We start from the raw sequence: 16246 nt of genomic DNA, 5'->3' as shown, positions 1-16246 counted from the left end.
AAACAAAACCAGAAATTACTGAACAGCTCAGCAGGTCATTTCTGAGGAAGGATCACTGGATCCAAAAAGTTAACTGATTTCTCTCCACAGATGCACCCAAACCTGCTGGGCTGTTCCAGCAATTTCTGATTTTTAGATTCTTTGTCCTTGATAATATGTAGATATATTTTTCCTTTCTTATTCCAATAATTTATTAAATTCCTTTCAATTTCTTTGACAATCATTCAAGATCAAATTTGTCTGATCTGAAGCGGTCCAGCATTATTCTTTTAAGAATGCTGCATTTGTTTTCCATGAAAGTATTGGTAAGCCATCCCTCCCCAATGCAATCATCTTAATACCTCCCTTGTCTCTTTTAATTTAGCCTGTGAAATTTATAAATCACACTTATGATCTTGGGTTTAATGGAGTGTCAAGTTTTTTTTTCATTAAACTTGATCCTTCTATGGTTGGTTTGAAGCAATTAAATGGTTTCACAGGTTCTAAACATATCTACCTAAAGAAAAAAATGATAAAAAAAAGTTCACAAGAGATTTAGTAGTAAAATGCTCAACTTCACTATAATTGATTTTAGCACTGGTCATAAAGATCAACACTTACATTATAGCCATTGCACTTACCATGTTAACATCCACGTGTTCAAAACAGGTTAAAATACATTACAGTTCCTTAATATGATATATTTATGAGAAAGGAAGCCAAATTAAGGAAACACCCAGCAGTGCTTTAACACAAATGGCTCTTTAGTGCATTTATTACATTGATTTAGATTTACAGGTAAGAAATTTTGCATTGCACTTTTAAACCATAATCCAAAAAAAATTACATTCCTCCTCACATACACTGCGCACAAAAAAAAAAATCAATAAATTGTACTTTTCCTCAGACCTTTGTTGTCAATTTGCAAGGCCTACTTCAGTTCCAAAATGTTGGTAGGGAAATGGTCTCGGGGTGGTTTCGTTATCACTCTTTTCACACTACGAAAGACCAATTTTGCCCCTTTATTTCAAATTTTGTTGAGATAAATGTACTTTAACAGAAACAATGGCCCAGATTTTACTGTCAAAGTAACAGACTAAATAGTTCTCCTCATTATTTAAGCACATAGATCAGACAGCAAATTCAGTTGAGAAGCATATGCATAGTCAATGTCAATATCTTAAAATTGCTGTCCAAGTTAGTTTCATGAAAGTGTTTCATAATTGAGATGCAATGAATGTGCTTATTTGCACAGTGGATGCAAACTAAAACTTGTCATGAAGTTAATTATTGTTATTACAAATGCAAGTATCTCTTAAAATATCTAATAACAGTCAAAAATTGCCATCCAAGATCCCAGCATTGAAAATTAACACTTAGGTGTGGAATTGTATTGTTTTAGGTACTAATTGAAGGTCTTAAAAATATAAAATTTTATTTTTTAAAAATGTATTTTTCCTTGGTTTCGCTTCTCTCTAAATCCAATATTTTTTGCTCCATTTAATTGACATCAAATTCATCCAGTAATTTACACTTCTTTTTCCATTGTTCCTTTTTTACTCCTCAATCCTTCAGCCTCATAAATTAAGGAGACACAGTTGCTGGTCTTGCTCACTTGAGCCCCAGGTGCCATGTTTCCCTCATCCACAGCATTATCAACTACAAATTCCAGCAATTTGCCCTTCAAAACGGAAAATCTAAACATTGAGGAATAAGTCTACTCAACAGTCGATGCCATTAGAACATTTGTTACAGCAAAAGCCGGGCCATTATTTAAATGCTTTCAACCCTCATTCACACTGGCTCTTGGAAAAACTAAAGTTTATAAGATGTACACGCCCTATAAAGTGGATAAAATATTTAATATGACATTTCTATGCATATTTTCACCATATTAAGAAATAGATGAATAAACTCATAATAGGGAGAGTCTTGTGCAAAACCCTGCTCAAACTAGAAAATAATTGACTGAATTTTCACATTTAGTAATGTTCAAAAATAGTCAAATGTGTACTATTCAACATGTACATAAGTTATTAAATAATAGAGATTTGATTTTAAAAGGACAATACAACTGGAGCTTCTACACGCTAAAATGCTTCATGCAAATTATACAGCTTTTCAATTTAAAAAAAGACAATTCTATATAAGGTTCATGACAAAGGCCATTGATCATTTCTGTTCAGACAAGTGTAAAAAAAAAGGAAAAGCAAAACCTTCTGGTCACACATTCCACTTTGTTTAGCACTTTTAGTCCTTTAAAGGTGAGTTTTATCTTAACACACAACATTCGGCTGATAAGAAATGTGATGCGATGCATGGCAGTCTCCATGTCAAAAACAAAGCTCAACAGTTTTGGTTGGTTAAGAACAGCATCCTCCACTGCTCTGTTGTTGGGGTTCATCATCAACTATCTGTACACCTCTTCTTGTGTTTGCAGATTGGCCATTGCCATTACCTTTTGCCCTTTCTTCGGCTTGAGCTGTTTCTATCATTCCTGAAAACAGGTCAAAAATAAAACTTATTTAGTTTAAAAAAAGTGGAGGGATAACATTGAGCCTATATTTAAAAAAAGGCTAAGTAACGTACACTTCTTGCACCTTGATTTAGAATTCTCGTGAAAGCTATGGAGAAGGTACAGAAGAGACTGAGTATTGCTATCAAAACCTTACGTCTTGCACTCATCAGGATAGAAACATAAAAATACCAAATCTCAAAGGGAATAATAATTAACCTTCAAGAGGAGAGGGTGCAGATTACTTGGTAATTGACACCAATTAGTAAAGACATTGCCATACAGAATGCATCAAGGAACAGTGAACTACCAAGTGTTTGTTTAACTTCTAACCAGGCACATCAACTAATTGGTCCAGGCATGAAAGAGGTTAGGAGAATGTCTTTTTTGCAGAGTAATGATACAGCAGAAATTGATTGAAGTAGAATTCATATGAAAGGGTACTGGATATGAAGAAAACACATCTTAAAAGAGGTAATAGGACTAAATAGATTGAATTGTGAAGTTAACAGACTGAAAACATTTAATGGAAACAAACTGTCAAAATGGCTAAGGGGATGTGTCAAAAAATTGTTGCCATGTTTAAAACTAGTTGCAGTCATTCAACATTTCTGTATATCTAATTAGACATGCTAAACTAACATGAAATTAGGAAAATAACTCGTTATATTTCTGTACATGCAATTAAATTGAACTGCTTCCAAGAAGAACATCTTTTTCCATTTTGTAACAGATTTTGAATCACTGATGATACATGTGAAATGTTGAGTCCTTTATTACTTCTAACAGTTAAATAGAATTTTAATACTTTTAACCAAATACTTAACATCCACTACATGTTACAAGTAAGAGGCAAAATTTCACCCACTTTTACAAAGGTCAAGAAATAGTTCTTCAATTCCCTTGTTCAACTTAGCCGACGTATGGAAGTGTTTTGCTCCAACTGATTCAGCGTACCTGTACAAATATCAGTTAATATCAACACATTTAAATTAAGGATGATTTTGCAATTTGATTATTGTCATGAGAGAAAAACAGAATTTTTGTGTACTTACACCTCTGCTTCTTCAACAGATACATGACGATCCTTTTCAAGGTCTAATTTATTACCTGATGAAGAGAGCACAAAAACATTAGAATCGGAGGTACAAGGCCTTCAAACTGGTTAGAATACATAAAGAGCCCACTAATCTTTATCATCATGGCCAATGACTTTCAAATCAGGATTAAATCCTAAGGTTCTGCGATTTCGACCATTCCTTCAATTTTTTTTAACTGAAAACCAAAAACTTCCCCATTAAACCAAATATATATGGGTGTAGTGTCTGAACATTAATTAAAATCACACATTCTTACATATCCAAGCTCTGGAAATAATACAGTACATACAAAAATTTTGGAAATTCAAAATCCTAAAGCAATCTGTGGTTTCCAACTATTTTGGTTTATGGTTAGACCAGTTACATGAAATTTTAAAGATCCCTAAATCAACAAAAAAAAAATGCATTCTCTGGTCAGTATCTAAGTTTTTTTTCAGGGCATTTCCGACATTATAGCAATGACTACAGTTCAAAAGTAACTTATTAATCATAACATACCAGGGGACAGCTGGTGGTTGTGATAGGTGCTATCTACATGTCTTTTATAGCAGTCAATTAAAACACACACGCGTTTTAAGGCAGGTGCTGAGAGACAGTACCTCTTGATTTAGGTGTCTAAACCCAGGTGTGACAGTGTCAGAAAAAGAGTGGGACCATTTAGTACTGCAATGAAGAGAAACTTCATTATTTCAAGGGTTGTGAATATTTGGAATTCTCTAAGCAGAGAGCAGTGGATGCTCAGTCATACAGTATATTCAAAATTGAGATCATTAGATTTTTGGGTATTAAAAGATTTGGGGATAATCTAAGAATATGAAGTTGAAGTAGAAGATCAGTCATGATCAGAATGAATGGTGGGGCAGGCTCAAAGGGAAGAACAGCCTATACATGCTCCTGATTGAGATGATGTAGGTTTACATTGGCCCATCAAGTTTTGTGCTGGCTGTTTCTGAGAACAGTGAAAACTAAGCCCACTGCCTTTCTCTAATCCCCAAGAACCCAATATTATGTTCTACTTCAAATATTTCTCCACTTTTTTTTGTTAAAAGATGCATTAGTGCAGTGGTTTCTACTTCAAACATTACCTGTGACAAAGCACCCAGCATTCTAACAGTCCTCTATGTGAAGAGATTTCTGCGAACCTCCTTTCTTACTCTTTTGCAACAATTTAAAAAGATGGCTTCTTGAATTTAAGAAGATGTCTTCTTGTCACCTCCTCTACCATAAGAAATATCATCCCATCAAAACAGTTAACTTTTAGAATATCAATTTTTCTCTTAGCAACTTCTAGTGAATATTTTCTATCTCACCAAGATAAAACACAACAAAGCAGCAATGCAAACTTCCCGTCCAAGACAATGTCCCTTACAAGCAAAACTACAAGCTTTAGGTTTGCATTAGCAGCATAACTGAATTTTAAACTGCCATCTTACTCTTCAACGATACATCCAACAAGCTAAATCATTGCAACAGGCTGATACTTTCATTTTAAATCACAAATATGTGAAATCACTTGACCACTGAAGTTATTCCATGGTATCATTTTCCAAACTGGATGTTTTGATTTATTTATTTAAGCTAATGAGAAATTTAAAGAATTATTTGTTATTTGGACTCAGGCTTGGTGAGGTCAACAAACAACTTGACTGAAGACAACTGCAATATATTTATAGATATCTTTATAAATACACAGAATATTACTTTATTATACTTTATGTCTGAGACAGTTACCTTAAATCACTCCATATTACATTACAGTTTCAAATAGGTTTTGGCTGAAATGAGAAACAAACTCACTGAGGACATGTCGTCAAATGGCTGATCACAATCTTGTGACTAAGTTGAAATTCATAAACTGAGTTTTTGTTTCTGGCCCTTTGCAAAATACAAATCTCATGATCATATTGGAATTCTAACACTTGGACATTAGTGACACGCATTGAAAAGATGGAACTCATGAACAGTAAACATTGTTTTGGGAACTTAATTTATAATAACTGTGACAAATTACTGGAAAAATAAGGCCAGAACTGTTTCCCTTGGATTAAATAGAAAATCATTACAGTATTAGACAGTAACCTAATCTCCAACCCAAGTAAAAATAACTAAATTCTGACCTTGCCATTCTTCGGATTTGATTTACTGTTGACATTTGATTTTATAAGTAAGACTACAACTCTTAAAGTATATTAAAATATTAATCTCAAGAATTAAGGAAGTTTGAAAAGAACATTTTCACTAGTTTACTCACCTTTTCTTGAAAATAAAGGCATCACAGAAAGATGTCCTAACCATAAATAACCTTTAAACCACTGAATTCCAATTTGAACTCATTACCATTATCCAACCAAGTTTCAGACATATTAATAATAATGGATAACAATTTTCAGCTCAAAATTGCACTAAATTGAGAAAGAGGCACTTTTGTTTCATGTAACTAGCATTTTGTTTGAAGGTCTGTCTCCTCGTCTTCCCACACAACTAAAGTGGAGAGGTGCCCCTCAAGCTTTATAAATGAACTACCTCTACACTGGAGAGTTTTTCATTGACTACAGCTAGTTACCAAATTATTAATACTTCTGCAGGTGTTACCTGGGTGATCAAAAAAAAAATTCAATTTTATGTAGCATGAATATCAAGCTTGGCTTTTTTGTCTTTTTGTTTTGAAAAGATCACTAAACCAATGGTGCTGAAAAATCTACATAGAGTCAAGAGTTGTACAGCACAGAAACTGACCCTTCGGTCTAACTCCTCCGGGCCGACCAGATATCCTAAACTGATCTGGTCTCATTTGTCAGCATTTGGCCCATATCCTTCTAAACCCTTCCCATTCATGTATCCATCCAGTGCCTTTTAAATGTTGACATTGTACCCACCTTCACCACCATCTCTTGCAGCTTATTCCAAACACACACCACCCTCTGTGAAAACATTTCCCCTTCGGTCCATTTTAAATGTTTCCCCTTTCACCTTATACGTATGCCCTCTAATTTTGGGCTCCCCTACCCTGGAAAAACAAACGACCTTGGCTATTCACCCTATCCATGCCCCTCATGATTTTATAAACCTCTACAAGATCAATCCTCAAAGCCTCCGACTCTCCAGGGTAAAATGCCCAGCCTATTAGCCTCTCCCATTAGTTCAAACCCTCCAAACCCAGCAACGTCCTTGTCAATCTTTTCTGAACCCTTTCAAATTTAACAACATCTTTCCTACAGCAGGGAGACCAGAATTGAACACAGTATTCTAAAAGTGGCCTTAATAATATCCTGTACAGCTGCAACATGCATCCTCAATCTGTCACAGACACATCTTTCCACAATATTAGTGGTAGGAGTAAACACTGAACAGTCCTTGCAAAGTCCTATCCCCTCACATTGAGAATATCCTTTATCATTCTGAGTGACATTATCAACCTGCTAATTTGGACAGTTTTCAAACAGATCCACCAACTCAAAACAGGGCTACCATAAGGCACTGGTGGCTATCAGCAGGAGTACTGTATTCAACCACAATCTACAACTTCATGACTTGATGTATTCCCCATTCCACCACCACTAGCAAGACTGAAATCAAGCCTAATTCAAGAAGAGTGCAGGAAAGCATGCAGGAGCAACATCAGTCATACCTCAAAATTGGGTGTCAACCTGGTGAAACTACAATACAAGGATTATTTGCATACAATAGAGAGGGCTAAGAGATCCCACATATAACAGATCAGATCTAAGCTCTGCAGTGCTGCCACGTTTGGTCACAAATTGTAATTAACTGGCAAGAGTTGGAGATTCCACAAATAATCCTATCCTCAATGATGGGGAACCCAGCATTTCATTGCAAAAGATAGGTCTGAAGTATCTGCATGCATCTTTCATCAGAAGCGCTGAGTGGATGACCCATCTCAGCATCCTCCAACAACAGTACTGAAGAATTGTACTCCTGAACTTGCTGCACTCATGGCCAAATTGTTCCAGTACAGCTATACTGTCATCTGACAATGTGGAATGTTGCCCAGCTATGTCCTGTGCACAAAAAGGTCAAATACAACCTTGCCAATTACCACCCTATCAGTCTACTCTTGAGCAAAGTGATGGAAGGACTTATTACAGTTCAATCAAGCGTACTTTCAAAGAGTCACCTGCTCATTGATGCTCAGTTTAGGTTGTGCCAGGGCCACTTCACTCCTGACCTCATTACAGCCCCACTCCAAACATGAACAGAAGACCTGAATGCTAGAGATGAAATGAGGATGACATAATTTGACATCAAAGCAGCATTAGACCAAGTATGCCATCAAGGAGCACTATTAAAACTAGAGTAAATGGGAATCAGTGAGAAACTCCACAGATTGGATTCATACTTAGTACAAAGGACGATTGTTATGGTTTTTGAAGGTCAATTGTCTCAGCCCCAGGACATCACTAGAGGAGTTCTACAGGAAAGTGTCCTGAGCCCAACAATCTTCAGCTACTTCAACGACCTTCACTGCATTCTAAGGTCAGAAGTGGGAACGTTTGCTAATGATTGCGCAATGCTCAGCACTATTCACAACACCTGAGACTTAAATAGTCTACATACATCTGCAGCAAGACTGAGACAACATTCAAGCCTGGGCTAATAGTGGCAAGTAATATTCATGTCACTCAACTGCAGGATATGACATCTCTAGCAGCACGAACATAACCCCTTGATGTCCAATGGCATTACCATCACTGAACACCCCATGATCAACGTCCTGGGAAATTACCATAGACCAGAAATTGACTTGGACCAACTACATAAATAATGTGGTTACACATGCAAATCACAGGCTACAGATTTTGCAGCAAGTTACTCAACTCCTGTCTCCCCAGTCCCTGTTCACCATCTATATGGCAGAAGTCAGGAGCGAGAAAGAATACTCTCCATTTGCCTAGATGCATGCAGGTCCAAAAACACATGATGCTTGATACTAATCAGTACAAGGCAATCTGCTTGACTCTGCCATAACTGCCACCTTCAACAATCATTCCCTTCATCACTAACGCACAGTGGCAGTAAGAGTGCACACTGTTTACCAGATGAATTGCAGTAATGCACCATGGCTCTCCTGATAGCAATTTCTAAACCTGTGACCTCTACTACCTAGGAAGATAAATGCAACAGATTCATAGACATGCCACAACTGCAAGTTCTCTTCCAAGCCACACAACATCCTGACTTAGAATGGGCTAATAAATTTAAGGCATTTTATAGAAGGGAAATATGTTTTCTCTATAGTACACTTAGCAAGTTCATAAACACAGCTGTAAAAATTATTTCAAATTTCACTAAAAATATCACATGTAAGAAATCTTCCATACCGACTTTTAAAATACAGGATGTTTCTAAATGTTCGGGGAAAAATATTTCGCTGACATAAAACAGAATCTTTAACCATTTCTTAACTTAAATGCTCCAGAATAATCTTACCTCACATATTCCCAAACAACCCTCCTCCACCTTCATGATTCTTCAGTCCCACACCACTTCCTCTCCAATCACTATGAATCCTCCCCTCAGTTATATCTCCTACACCATTTTTCTTCACCCCTCCACCTACCAGAGCACATTAGCTGCAGTCTTGTGGTATAGGCTTTCCATCAAACAGACTATCAGGTTGGTTGTGGGTGGGAAACTTACAGAGAAAGAATTCAACATCCAGGAAACCTATAACGTTTCCTGATCTCCAATCAGCACAACTATCTCTGCTCTATCCCATGGCATGTAATATGCTTCCAAGCTAATATTCACGTTGTTACTTTAGAACGATACTAAATTCTGAAACAACGTTATTCAACTCAGAAAATTACTTAAAAACAATAAAAATCATTTATTTGCTGACAACGAGATGAATACTTACCTACAATACATAAAGAAATATCATTTCCTAACATTTTCCGCAATTCTTTCACCCAATTCTTCACCTAAAAAAGCATTAGATTTTGTAAATATTAACATATAGTTTAACATTCACTCACAATTTCACTATGCATTTTAAAAAAAAAATCCAAGTGTCAGCTATGGCACGCTTTCCAAATTTGAAGATTAAGTTCCACCCCAGAATTTTAACAAAACTCCAGTCTAAAGCTCAATGCAGCACTGAGGAAGTGCTACACTGTTACAGCTATCATCTTTTGGATTAGACATTAAGCTACGTCCTCACCTGTCCTCTTAGTTGGGCATAGGAAATTCCTCTGTACTATTTTGATGAACAGCAAGGGATTATTTCAATGTCCTGGACAGTTGTTCACTCTCAATGAATATCAGCCCCCTCTTCAACTCTGGTTACCATATTGCTGTTTGAGAAGTTGCCAATGTATAAATTGACTGTTCAATTTCATAAATTACAATACTTCAAAAAAATAAAGCACTCAAGAACATCTGGAAGTCGTGAAAGGTGTTAAATGAATACAGTTTATTCCTTTTCCATGATTCCTATAAATAAATTACAGACAGTTTCAGGGCAATATTAGTATGAGGAAGAGACTCACTGTTCTGAAGTTTTCTTCATGGAGTATTTAATTTGTATGCCAAGTATCGCCCTATCATTTCTCTCACAAATCTTCACAGATCAACGGAAAGGGTTTAGGAAACCTAAATCTTCAAGATACTTTATAGAAAAATTCAATTAGCCAAATTGATTTCTGGATTTTTGTCTATTTTCAGGATGAATACAATCATAGGAAAAAGGGATAACAAAAAAGCTTGATCTAGATACCAATGATTCACTGAATTGTGCAAGAAGAGTGTTATAACGTGAGCATAGGTTTAGGTGAGAGGGGTAAGATTTTAAAGGCATCTGAGGGGTAACTTTTTCACATAGAGGGTGGTGGGCATAAGGAGCAAGCTGCCAGAGGATGTGATGGAGGCAGGTACAATTATGTCATTTAAAGGCATCTAGATAGGTACATGAATAGGAAGGGTTGAGAAGGATATGGGCCAAATTGTGCTGGATCAGTTTACGATATCTGGTTGGCATGGACAAGTTGAACAGAAAGGTCTGTTTCTGTGCTTTATGACTCTACAGACCAAGTGATCAGAAATAATATTTTCTTTTTCCCCCCACTTATTACTGCATGAGCCAATTTGTATAAGGACTACAAAATTTCACAAAACTTAAATGGAAGTTAGGCCTTTCCATTTCTCTTCCGCATACTTATGTCATTATGGAAAACTGTGGAACCATGCAGTTTTAAGTTCAATTGTATCTCTATGCCCGAATTCTTTAAGAACTCACCTTCTGAAATGAGTCTTCATCTGTGATATCGTACACTAATATGGCTCCATTAGAATCTCTGTAATATATCGGACCCAAAGCATGGAACCTCTCCTGACCTGCGGTATCCTGGTTTAGAACACAAAGGTTTGTTTTCATAATTACTTTTGTTGTATGTTCTACTACTTTGGAATCAATTTCTATTTATAATCGGACTATTAAACTTAAAAAGTCCCAATTCTTCACAGAGGGGCAAATAAAAATGCATGCTGAGTCAAGAAGGTGACTCAGCAGTTAGCACTGCTGCCTCACAGCGCCTGGGACCCGGGTTCAATTCTCGCCTCGGGCGACTGTCAGTGCGAAGTTTGCACATTCTCCTCGTGTCAGCGTGTGTTTCCGCTGGGTGCTCCAGTTTCCTCCCACAGTCCAAAGATGTGCAGGTTAGGTGGATTGGCCACACTAAATTGCCCATAGTGTTCAGGGATGTGTAATTAGTGGGTTACAGGGAAAAGGGTAGGGGTATGGGTCTGGGTGGGATGCTCTTCGGCGGGTCGGTGTGGACTTGTTGGGCCAAAGGATGTGTTTCCACACTGTAGGGATTCTAAGTCAAGAGACTACGTCTCAGTAATGGATTTGAAGGAGGCTTAAAATAAAGAAAGTTGTAGACACAAAGAGTTGCAATGAAGAGAACAAAGATAACTGAAGGCACTGATGGTTGCAAGGCGTTAGAACTTGGAACATTTTGGGAGTATGGGAATGAGTACAGGTCTTTCACAAAATACCAAGAAAACTACGGTCCTCCTCCAAGCAGCTCCTGCAGCCAAACACCTTCCCCCATCAATTAAGATCAACAGCAATGTCTAGGAAAATGTGGACCATTTTCCATATATTGGAATCCTCCTCTTGATAAGGGTAGACATACATAATGAAGTTAATCATTGCCTCTAACATGCCAGTTCAGCCAACTGTTTAAGAGACTAGTTGAGGACCAGGATCTCAAACCCAAGACTAAGGATATGGTGTACCAAGCAGCAGGGACACCACCCCCATTCCTGACTGTATGCATTGGACACTTTAAAAACCTACAACAGGTATCTCAAAACTCTACAGAAATACTGCCAGTGTTGCCTTCACAAAATCCTCCAAATCCAGGGACAGGAAATGGGATCTTCAAAGCCAGCACACCCACCACTTAGGCACTAATCATTCAAGGCCAATTTCATTTGGCAGGACACGTCATCCTTATATCTGACTTCAGATTTCTAAAGCAACTGTTTTATTCTGAATACGGTTGTGGCAGAAGACACTTGGGAGGGCAGCGGAAACACTTTTCAGAGATGTCCTCATTAAAGATGTCCCTGTCTTGTAACCAACCAAAATGCAGAGTGTTTATTTGGAAAGGTGCTGAACACAAAATGACTTTGACAAAAGCACACAAATGTCGAGCCATTGGATAAAGTACAAAACAGGAAAACACTCATTAGCCCCAACCCTTCAAGCACCACCTGTCCTGCATGTGGCAGTGCCTGAGGATCATCCATCAGCCACCTCAGAACTCACTAAACTAGAGTGAGAACAAGTCATCCTCAATCCCAAAAGACTGCCCAAGAAGAAGGCAGGTCTGTACGAGAAAGGTCAGAAACAGCAGACCTTCAGGTGTGGGTTTGGCGGATGGTGGAGGATGGAAAGTCAGTGAAAACAAATAATTGTTAAACCTGTAAATGGTAAAGGCATGAATAGTTTGAGCAGTTAAAGAGGCCAGAAATGCAATGTAAGGAAACTAGCCTGATGAAATTTGAAATTCAATCGCACTTGACCATATCAAGATTTTAAACTTTACCATTTGCTGGACAGTAACCAGGAGTTCATAGGGGCGGAGTTTGTAGTAAAAAGTTAAAAGTTAAAAGTGATGGCTTTCATCTTTGTGACACTGGGTTAGTGGAAGAAGAAATTCATCAAGCCTCACTAGCACAGTGACAGCCACAGAGGTCGAAAAATACAGCTGGAAAGCATCTGCTGATGATAAAGCAGCTCTTTGGCTTACATATAGTGTTGCCAAGACACACTATATATGTAAGAAAGAGGAGGCCGAGTGCAGATCTTTAGGGGACTCTGAAGGTAAACCTTTGGAGAAACAAACAGAAGCTATTGCTGGAAACGCACTGGCTTATGGTGTTCTATTAGGTGGGAATGGAACCATACAAAGGCTCAATTAGAGCAATATTTTGGAAATAATTACAATGAAGTACTTTTCAAATAGCTTGTAAAAAGGACAAAAATGAGGATGACTATCACAACTAAAACAATTCATTACATTATCTAATTTTTTTTAAGTGAGAAGGGTAAAGAAAATTAATTTATACATAATATTCAACTGTTTTCAGGACATGTATAATTTTACAAACATTTTTAAAAAATTTATGGTACAGCTGTAGCATCATTACGGAATCAATTCTGTTTATACAGACTTTGCATTTATAGCATAGATTCAATCTGAAACTTGAATAAAAGCTAAATATGACATTAACATGAAGTGGAGCAAAAACTTCCTCTTCACTGGGATTAGTCCATGTTTTAACAACTATTTTACAATCTACACGTTAGTGAAAAACAGGGCTTATACCACATCAACACCAGTATCAATGTACCTCATAAAATGTTTATGACCAAATTAATTTAACAAATCTGAATACTTACCCAAATTGCAATATTCACTCTTTTGCCTCCGATATTCAGTTTTTTGGTCAAGAACGATGCCTAAAAATGGACAAAGACAACTTGTGGAACAGCAGATCTTTGGTGCAAAAACTATTACACAAAGAATAAAAAAGAAACAAAGCAATAGAATCATGTTTATTTGAAATAAGTGGAGCATATCTGATGTTTTAAGTTTTGCAGTCTTTAACAATTAGCTCAATAATAATAATAAACATATACCCAAATTTACAGACAACAAAACAGGTCAGCAATAGAGAAAAAAAAACACTGCACAGAAATGAAGTTGGCTTGAAGAGGGCCCATTTGAAGTATTGGCAGCGCTTTTCAAGGATGTCTATCAGCAAAGAACATTTGTCATAAAAGCAAGTTAGATTTCAATTATTTGGTCCACTATTTCCAACTACCCACATTTGGTCCTCAAGTAGAGAATGGAGCAGTTGCCAAGTCCCAAGATTAGCAACTGCAGCATGTGGAGGGTAGCATTTAATTTAACAAATTCTAATCTCAGCCAAAAGGTATTACAATCTTAATTTTAGTATTCTAATCCCTTTGCTCTGTTCAATGACCCACATAGAGTCAGAGTCATAGAGATGTACAGCATGGAAAATGACCCTTCAGTCCACTCATCCATGCCAACCAGATATCCTAAATTAACCTAGTCCCATTTGCCAGCATTTGGCTCATATCCCTCTAAACCCTTCCTATTCCTAAAGCTATCCAGACGCCGTTTAAATGTTGTAATTATACCAGCCTCCATCACTTCCTACGTGTGAAAAAGTTGCCCCATAGGTTCCTTTTAAATCTTTCCCCTCTCATCGTAAACTTGTGCCCCCTAGTTTTGGACTCCCCTACCCTGGGGAAAAGGCCTTGGCTAATCACCTATTCATGCCCCTCATACAAAGCCTCTATTTTTATCATTTTCATTCTTATTTTGAAATTGATCTACAAGCTCATCCTTCCAACTTCTGCTAGCCTATCAAGTTTTGATGTTTTCTGCATTACTCAAATTCTCACCTTTGCACATTCCCAATTTTCATTGCTCCACTTTGGTTGCTATTTCTTCCGTTGTCTGGGCTGTAAGCTCTGGAATTTGCTTCCTTTTTTAATTCAATATTTTAGCTGTTGTCCACCACTCCTTCACATCTTCTGCCTTCACACCTCTCACAAGAAGAACCCTTAAGACTAGAGATGTAGAAGTCGTCCATACAACTCATCAGGTCTGCTCCACCATTCAATCATGGCTAATCTGGCATTCCTGCTTATTCCCCACAACTCACGATTCTCTTGATTGAAAGGCTATTTATCTCAGCTTTAAATATACTTAAGAACCCAGACTCAGTGGTTCTTTGTGGTAAACATTCCCGTTTCAACAAGGTCACAGCTCATTCTTCCAAATTCTAATGAGTACAGACCCAACCAACTCAACCATTCATCATAAGAAAATCCCTCCATACCCAGGAGGAACCTAATGAACCTTCTCTGGATTACCTCCAATGTGAGTATATTGTTTCTTAGTAAAGGAGACCAAAGCTGTTCACAGTATTTCAGGAATGGTTTAAATAGTTCCTTGGACAGTAGGAACTGCAGATGCTGGAGAATCTGAGATAACAAGGTGTAGAGCTGGATGAACACAGCAGGCCAAGCAGCGTCAGAGGAGCAGGAAGGCTGACGTTTCGGGCCTAGACCCTTCTTCAGAAAAAAATAGTTCAAAAAAGAACTATTTTCTGAATAGTTCCTTGTATAGTTTTAGCAAGACTTCTCTATTTTTATACTCAATCCTTGACCTTGGAAATTACTGTTCCACTGACAACCTTCCTTTACTCTCAAACGTCCTTTAGCATGTTGTCACTTTCCAATCCCAGACGTACCTTTCCCAGAACTCCACATCTGAATCACACCAATCAGGTTTCCACTACTGTTATTGTATCAAAACAGCTCTTATCAATTTCACAACAACTAATCTTATGAAATTCCATCTTTGTCCTTCTCAAGCTTGCTGCAGCCTTGACATTTGACTACACCATCTCCCTGCTGTCACCCAGCTGAGTGCTATCACTGCAAAACTTTTTTTTGACTGTCTAACCAATGTCAGAGAGTTACTTGCAATGACTTCTCTTCCAGGTTCTACGTTACATCTGATGTCTCCTAAGGATCTATGCTTAGCTCTATCCTGTTTCTCTTCTATATATTGCTTCTTGGCGATATCATCCAAAACCATGCTGTCAGTTTTCACATACATGCAGGTCTACCTCGGCAGCACCACTCAACTTTTCCACTGTTGCTAAATCATCAGTGTTTACCTGACAGCAAATACTAGATTGGCCAGAATTTTCTCCAATTGAATCTTGAGAAGACTAAAGCCATAATTGCCACTTTGTTTTCCATTCCCTGGTTACTGACTCCATTCCTTTCAATGGAAAAAGTGGGACATTAAGCCAGTCTATTTGCAATCTTAGTGTCATGTTTGATTCTAAGATGAGTTTCTGACTTCTTAGTCTTGTGATGAGCAAAATTACATATCCCAACCTCTATAACAATGTGCAATTTCACCCACTTCATGTCTTCATTATCTCTAGACTGCACTATTCCAATTGCACTTCTGGCTGGTTTTCCAAATTCTACCCTAATTTGAAGTTGTCCAAAATTGTGCTTCCTGTGTCTTAACTTGGTAAAACCCCTGGCTCCCTTTCATCCCTGAGC

General features: G+C 37.5%; 1 protein-coding gene across 1 annotated transcript; it reads right to left on the bottom strand.

Annotated features, from left to right (window-relative positions):
• Positions 1-725: 725 nt before the first annotated feature.
• LOC109933505 (ras-related protein Rab-21) lies at positions 726-15764 on the bottom strand. Its single transcript, XM_048607927.1, has 7 exons — positions 15630-15764; positions 13526-13585; positions 10850-10957; positions 9473-9536; positions 3550-3604; positions 3363-3451; positions 726-2476 (listed from the first exon to the last, which is right to left on the bottom strand). The coding sequence occupies exons 1-7, from the start codon at positions 15762-15764 to the stop codon at positions 2343-2345; spliced, it is 645 nt and encodes a 214-aa protein (XP_048463884.1). The 3' UTR covers positions 726-2342.
• Positions 15765-16246: the final 482 nt, after the last annotated feature.

This window comes from Rhincodon typus, chromosome 18, assembly GCF_021869965.1.
Source record: "Rhincodon typus isolate 14 chromosome 18, sRhiTyp1.1, whole genome shotgun sequence".
In the NCBI taxonomy this organism is placed as follows: Eukaryota; Metazoa; Chordata; class Chondrichthyes; order Orectolobiformes; family Rhincodontidae; genus Rhincodon; species Rhincodon typus.
This window is presented reverse-complemented; position numbering and strand designations above follow the sequence as displayed.